The 6,893-nt window shown below is 60.8% G+C and overlaps 2 protein-coding genes across 5 annotated transcripts in view; both read right to left on the bottom strand.

Annotated features, from left to right (window-relative positions):
* TNFRSF25 (TNF receptor superfamily member 25) overlaps positions 1–2,487 on the bottom strand; it is a 4,782-nt gene extending 2,295 nt beyond the window's left edge. For 2 of the 4 annotated variants that reach the window (XM_008049453.1, XM_008049454.1), the window contains exons 1-5: positions 2,449–2,487; positions 1,827–1,944; positions 1,500–1,634; positions 998–1,165; positions 825–903 (exon numbers count right to left, since the gene is read on the bottom strand). In XM_008049453.1, the coding sequence (XP_008047644.1) occupies positions 825–903; positions 998–1,165; positions 1,500–1,634; positions 1,827–1,944; positions 2,449–2,487 (539 nt within the window). The remainder of the gene's footprint in view (positions 1–824; positions 904–997; positions 1,166–1,499; positions 1,635–1,826; positions 1,945–2,448) is intronic. The other 2 variants (XM_008049455.1, XM_008049456.1) reach the window with 2 other exon arrangements.
* Positions 2,488–3,884: 1,397 nt separating this feature from the next.
* Positions 3,885–6,893, bottom strand: part of PLEKHG5 (pleckstrin homology and RhoGEF domain containing G5) — a 25,839-nt gene continuing 22,830 nt past the window's right edge. Inside the window, exons 14-20 of the mRNA XM_021708247.1 lie at positions 6,821–6,892; positions 6,560–6,679; positions 5,575–5,707; positions 5,367–5,482; positions 5,074–5,270; positions 4,136–4,637; positions 3,885–3,935 (exon numbers count right to left, since the gene is read on the bottom strand). Coding sequence (XP_021563922.1) covers positions 3,885–3,935; positions 4,136–4,637; positions 5,074–5,270; positions 5,367–5,482; positions 5,575–5,707; positions 6,560–6,679; positions 6,821–6,892 — 1,191 coding nt within the window. The remainder of the gene's footprint in view (positions 3,936–4,135; positions 4,638–5,073; positions 5,271–5,366; positions 5,483–5,574; positions 5,708–6,559; positions 6,680–6,820; position 6,893) is intronic.

Raw genomic sequence — 6,893 nt, 5'->3', positions numbered from 1 at the left:
CGGAAGGATCTCCGGAGCCCAGCAGGGCGAGGCTGCAGTGGCCGGAAGTGCCACCACACTCCAGTCTGGGCGACAGAGTGAGACTTTACTTCAAAAAAAAAAAAAAAAAAAAAAAAAGAGTCACTAGGGGCCAGGCATGGTGGCTCACACCTATAATCCCAACACTTTGAGAAGCTGAATAGGAAGGGTTGCTTGAGGCCAGTCATGGTAGTTCACACCTATAATGCCGACACTTTGGGGGCTGAGGCTTCTAGAAGGATCACCTGAACCCAGGAGGTCAAGTCCACAGTGAGCCATGATCATGCCACTGCACTCAAGCCTGGGTGACAGAATGAGACCCCAACTCAACAACAAAATAAATAAATAGAGTCACTAAACGTCAACCCCAAAAGGATACACACTTTTCTTCCCTGTTGTATCCCCAGCACCAAGAACAGCACCAAGAACAGCAGCTGTTCAATAAAGACCTGAACGGACAAATAAATACAGTCCTTTGTCCCTTATCATACTCTGTGAAGGACCTACTAATATCTCATGTTCAGATGGGAAACCACACATCTGAGAGGATACCTCTGTGAGCTTTAAAGGTGTATCAATGTGACTCTATATACGTTCCAAATCGATCCTTAATATCTGGCTGGATATTTCTGCAGGAAATGCTGGCAGAAAGTAAAAATACGCCCCCTCATTTGTCTGGAAAAGGTGAAGGTGGGTTTCCCTTTACTGTCCTAAGTTTGCCTGCCCCCTCTTCCTATGTCTGTACCCCCAGGCCCCAGCCTGCTCCCAGATGCCCTTCCCTCTGGCCCAGGACAGCCAAGAATTACGTGGGACAGGACACGCAGCCGTCGTCGTGTTCATAGAAGCCAGGCAGGCAGGGCCCACAGTCAGCGTCTCTGCGGGAGCCTGCAATGCAGGAGGGGCGTGGGTTAGCATGGGACAGGAGGGGGACAGGGAGAAGGGGGCTTGGGAACAGATAGTCCCATATGCAGGTACTCACAGGGCAGCCGTGTGTGGCGGTGCAGGGCCCTGCAGTCAAGGCACGGGCGGCAGTAGAAGGGGGAGCTGTTGCTGCATCGATTGACCTTGCACTCCACAAACCAACCTGGTTCACAGCCACACTGGGTGTTCGCCACTGCTGAGCAGTTCTCCAAGGCCACCTGGGAGGCTGGTCGGGGCCCAGGGAGATGGGAGGGCAGAGGTGGTCAGGGCAGATCCCCCAGAGAATGGAGACAGGAATGGGCCAGAGAGAGCGAGACGGAGACAGGGCTTCCCTCAAAGATAGAGAAGCTCTGAAATGCCGCAGACCAGAGGCCAGGGCTGGTGGAGAGACGGGAAGGTCACCGGGAGAGAGAAGAGGCAAAGGCACCCTGGAGCAGGACCATGGGGGAGGTTCTTCCAAGGGTGGGCACAGACCATCCAAGCCAGCCACTTCCTTCAGAGAGACCCTGACCAGGGCCTGCCCTCAGGAACCCCCTTCCAAGCACTGGGAAGCCCCTCACCCTGCTCATCACAGATCTGGCAGCGTGTGCACTCAGGATTGTAGTGGTTCTCCCTAGTCAAGAAGGTGTTCCAGGGGCACAAGATGCAGGTGGAGTTGCCACAGGGCTCTGTGCAGGGGGCCTTCAGGTAGTGCCCTGTGGAACCCAGGCAAGGGTCAGACAAAGGCGCTGCCCAGTACCTCCCAACCTGCTCCCTATCACTCCTTCTCTATCTCTGGCTCCCTATTTCCCTCCCAGTCCACACGTCTCTCCCATCCCAGCTTCCTCACCCTGCTTCCCAGGCCTGCCTGTCCCCTCCCCCAACCCCCCACTCTTAAAGCCACCTACCTGCTGGACAACCTTTGCAACAAAACAGTCCACTCTTCTTCTGGAAGTCACCGGCACAGTCACACCTGGGGCTGGGCGTGCTGCCCTGGGCCTGGGCACCCAGCAGCACCAGGAGCGCCTGGGGAGAGGTGCCTCTGACTCCCCCGGCAGGTGACCCACCTGGGCCTTTCCCGGCCGTCTCCTCCACGTCAGAGGAGGAGCGTTAGCCTGCAGAGTAGCCTGCTTCTTGGGCCCCTGGGCGGGGGTGAGACTCACTCCCTGGCCCCAGTGCACACAGCAGGCCTCCAAGGAACAAGAGGGGGCTCCTGCCAGCCCCTCCACCAGGGCAGGGATCAGCAGCACCCCCAACCCCACCCATGCTTTCTGCTGGAGGGACACTGGTTCTTCTCTGCCTGGGGCCCCCAGACCCCTCTGGTCCCTGGGAGGGGTTTCCTCTCAGCGGAAGGGCCCCGCCCTAGCAGAGCCTCTAACTAGGTCGGAAGGGGCGGCCCTCCCAGCCTCCAGTGAGGCCCAGAGCAGAGACTTGCCTTGGGGGCCCCTTTCTTCACCGAGGCTCTCAGGACTGGACCTAGGGCAAGGCTCGAAGCTGTCCTCGGCCTCTCACGTCCCCACTCACCGAAACCACCACCGCCACCACGCAGGCCCCCGGCCGCAGCTCCATGGCCCTCCACGCGGCGCTGGGCCCCCGACGGGCGGGCGTGCGCGCCCCAGGGAGGTTCCTGGCTCCGCCTGCTCTACCCATCAGGGTTCCGCATCCAACCCAGAGCCCAGGGACCGCCCCGTGCCAGGGAGAAGGGACCGCCTCAGGGGTGGGGGGCAGGGCGGGGCTGTGGCTCTTGGAAGCAGAGCAGGACGCTGCCAAGCCCCACAGAGTCCCCCAGCTGCACGGGACAGGGCTGCGTCCCAGTCCCCGCCCCTGAGTCTGGCCCCAACCCCAACAACCACTTCCAGATGGAGTCAGGCCAAGTGACTTCCCCTCTCTGGGGCTCAGAGCCCCCAGACACGGAGGGGTTTGGCCAAAAACTACCCGAGGGACCCAGGCGGGAGACCCACCTTCCCCGGTGCTTGCCTAGGTGGGGGTACAGGGGTGGACTCTATTCCAAGTCCTCGAGAGCACCCTGTGTGAGGCTCTAATGGTGGAACTCACTGCCAAGGCAGGGAAGAGTATTGGGGTGCTGGTCTGGCGACACCCCCCCCATGACTTCATGGCCCAGTCCCACGGGGTGTTCCATCGGCGGCCCACTGCAGATGAGGGACACAGGAGCACAGGGAGCTCAAGTGTCCCTGAGTCAGGAAGGCGGTGGGCCCCAAAAGCAATGGACTCTTCCCAGTGGAGTATATACAAGTCTTTATAAAAGAACCAGAAGTTCAATAAATATGAACTTTACACAGAGCCCAACCCAGCCAAGCCTGCAGTGGCCAGTGGGACTGGGGGGAGGCAGGGGCACATCCCACGAGGCCAGATGAGGGTGGCGGTGGGAAGGACAGCTGGGATCCCAGCCCAGGGGGTCAGAGCTGGTGACTTCAGGGAGGAGAGACAAGGAATGCCAGTAGTAGGGAGGGGACACTGTAGCCGGGGCCTGGGGCTCTACTGGGCCATCCTCCACTCCATCCAGTCTGGCAAAGTGCAAATCGGGCCCGGGTATAGATTTGTAGGGGTCCTGTCCGGCGCTCCAGCTTGTGCACATGTGAGGCAGCAACTGAAGCAGGTGCTGGTACCCCGGGAGGCATGCTGGCTGCTGTCCTTTGGTCAGTGGCACTCTTGGGGGCCTCCCTCTGCTCAAACCTCCCTGCAGGTGGGGAGACAGTCCTTCCTTGGCTGCTGCTATTCACAGAATGGCTGTGCCCACCTGCTCGCCTCCTCTGGCAATCCTCAGGCCCCTTCAGTGCAGACCACCATAGCCCCCAGCACCCAGGCCCTGGGGCAGGGCTAGGCCTCCTCTACCATCACTGTCTCCAAAGCCGATGCTCCCAGCCATAACTATACCTTGTGACAGCACCCTGAGCCACCTGCCCCGTACCCCAAGCCAGGCCACTCACGAGGCGGTGAGCGTGGAGTTAAGCAGCAAGGTGGTCCTGATTCGGTAGAGCTGGGCCAGGGTCAACTTCCTGTGTTGGGCAGAGGCCCCTGGCGGGGGCTCAGGCTGAACCCTGGGCGAGGCCCCCGAGGGCAGCTCTCCACACCTCCTCCTGGTAGGGCCTGCAGTCAGGCAGCTAGCTCCGTCTTCGGGCTCTGACAACTCAGGGCCGCTGCCAGGGCTGGGGGCCCCCCGGCAATCCCAGCCAGGTCTAGCCTCCCGAGGGGAGACCTGAGTCCTAGCGCCTGGGGCTGGAGTGGCCAGGCAGAGCTCTGACAGGCTGCGGCTGGGGGAGGAGGGCGCTCCATGAGTGCCAGCAGCGGACAGCAGCTGTAGGAGGCTGGCCTCCGATTTGGACTTGAGCAGGTGGGGCAGGCGAGGCAGCAGCTGGACAGGGGTGCGGCGGCGGAGGCGGGGTGAGGGTTGCGGGGAGTGGGCATGTGGGGACTCTGGGGCCCGGGGCACTGGCTCTGTCACAGGGGCTGGTGCCACAAAGTCTTGCAGGGAGGTTGGGGAGAGGGTGCCGTAGGCGGAGTCCATGGAGCAGGAGCGGCCGTCCACCGCGCCCAGAGGCAGCAGCTCACTGGTGGGCGTAGCAGATGAGGCAGTGGTGCTAAGAGAGGTCTCATCGGACTGGGAGCTGAAGGGGCCCCCTTCGAACTCAGGGGAGGACAGCATCTCCCCAGGTTCCACCACAACCATAGCCAGGGTCTCCGTGGAGCCGTCCGAGGCACTGTGGGGCCAGGAGGGAAGTCAGCCCAGTCTAAGGAGACCCAGATGGCCTGAGGCTGCCCTGTGCTGGGCAGTGTCGGGCAGCTTATAGCCTCTGCCCTCTGGGAGCGCAAAGCTCAGAGATGACAGTAGGTGGCACGTGTGCCAGGCCTTCCAACTCCTGTGCCCACAGCAGACATCAGTAATGGATCCCATCACTCTTTCCTACAGAGCCTGGATGTGGGTTAAGAACTCTTGGCACAGTGCTCCAGGTAGCTACCACTAAAGGACCGGAGTTGGCAAGCAGGTGGAACAGTGATGCCTTCTCTGCCTGGACTTGGCGGGAGACAGAGCCCCATCCCCACAGGGTGGACCACAAGAGGCCACTAGAGGAAGGGGGCGTGGCTGGGCCTTCAGGAGTTCTGAGCTGGAGTACGTGCTCTGCTGTGCTTGCATACCTGTGCTGGGAGTCGGGGCTGTCGCTGCCTTTGCGCAGGATGGTGGGGGAGCTGGCAGCCGAAGTGCTACTCTCCTCGCCTTCCTCCCCCTCCTCCTCCTCCTCTTCCTCCTCCTGTTCATCCTCCTCCTCTTCCAGGCTCTGCAGGTGCTGCTGGCTGCCTGGGTGCTCCTGCGCACGCAGCTGCTGCAGCTGGTTCTACATGCAAGCGTTGGGGTGCACAGGGAAGAATGCGCCGAGAGATCAGAAGGCCCCCCAGCCTGCCCTGCCGCCCTCACACCACTCCCCTCTCACCTGGGCATTGTAAATGGCGTCCACCCAGCCCCGGCACAAGGCCTGGCCGCTGGCCTGGAATGTGTAGGCCCCCACAGCGCTGTGAAACTCATTCAGGTAGATGAGGAGGAAGGAGCCTGGTTGGGGAAGGGCCGAGTCAGTGTCCCCCAAGACGACAGCCCCACCCAGGACGGCCCCGGCCCAGGAGCAGGGTGGCAGGGCTCCTCACCAGGGTCCCGCAGCTCCCGGCACACGATCCTGTCCACCAGCAGTGGCGGCCTGATGACCTTGGTCCTCTCGGCCTTCTTCACTGCCTTGGTCACCAAGAGCAGATCCGTGAAGAGGAAGCAGTACACATCCATCTGGGGTGGGGAGTAGGAGACCACCAGGATCCTGGGGCTGCCGGACCAGCCTCCCCTGGGAGCACTCAGTTTTTGTCAAATCCCCCTCCCCCCATGAACCTTGGGGTAACATTCAGATGAAGCCGGGTACGGTGGCTCACACCTGCAATCTCAGCACTGTGGGAGGCCAAGGCGAGAGGATTGCTTGAGCCCACAGGGTCAAGACCAGCCTAGGCAACATAGCAAGACCTTGTCTCTACAAAAAAAAAATATTAGCAGGGCATGATGGTACGTGCCTGCAGTTCCAGATAATCAGAAAGCTGAAGCAGAAGGATCGCCTGAGCCCAGGAGATCAAGGCTGCAGTGAGCCATGATTGTGCCACTGCACTCCAGACTGGGCAACAGAGTGCGATTCTGACTCAAAGAATAAAAGAAAATAAGAAAAGAAAAAGGGGCCGGGTGCAATGGCTCATGCCTGTAATTTGGGAGGCTGAGGTGGGCGGACAGCTTAAGCCCAGGAGTTCCAGATCAGCCTGGGCAACACAGCAAGACCTCATCTCTACAAAAATAAAAAACTTAGCCAGAAGTGGTGGTGTGTGCCTGTAGTCCCAGCTACTTGGGAGGCTGAGTGGAAGGATTGCCTGAGCCCAGGAGGTTGAGGCTGTGGTGAGCCGTAATCATGCCACCGCACTCCAGCCTGGGCGACAGAGCGAGACCCCCAACTCAAAAAAACAAAACAGTAAACTGCAGGCAATAACCACAAGCACTGGTTCTCGACTTCATCCCGCTGACAGGTAAGAACCGCGGACAGGGGTCCGACAGGTGCTCAGGAAGGACAGGGTAATGGGGCGGCGGGCCGGGCCCTGGGATCACCTTGCTGTCCTTCCCCTCCTTCATCCTCAGGCTCCCTTCCAGCAGCAGCTGTCGCGTCTCCTCAGGGGAGGCACCGGGGATGGGTGCGGTCAGGTCCAGGTGCAGAAATTCCTTCAGGAGCTGGGGGGGGAGAGTGGGTGCAGAGAGACCAAGTCTGACTGGCATCTCGGCCCGAAGTCCCCCGCGGCACTCCCAGCCTAGCTGGTCTGCAGCTTGGCCCACCGAGCGGATCCCTCGCCCTCCCCACAGCCGTGTGCCCACCTTGTCCACCTCGTCGTTGCTGCCCTCCACCACCTCGTAGGCGTCGATGCGGCTCACCACGGCCGCCAGCCGC

This window comes from Carlito syrichta, unplaced genomic scaffold (genome assembly GCF_000164805.1).
Source record: "Carlito syrichta isolate Samal-C Ts95f unplaced genomic scaffold, Tarsius_syrichta-2.0.1 Scaffold135623, whole genome shotgun sequence".
Classification (NCBI taxonomy): domain Eukaryota; kingdom Metazoa; phylum Chordata; class Mammalia; order Primates; family Tarsiidae; genus Carlito; species Carlito syrichta.
Note: the sequence above shows the minus strand (reverse complement) of the source record. Positions and strands in the feature narration are given on the sequence as shown.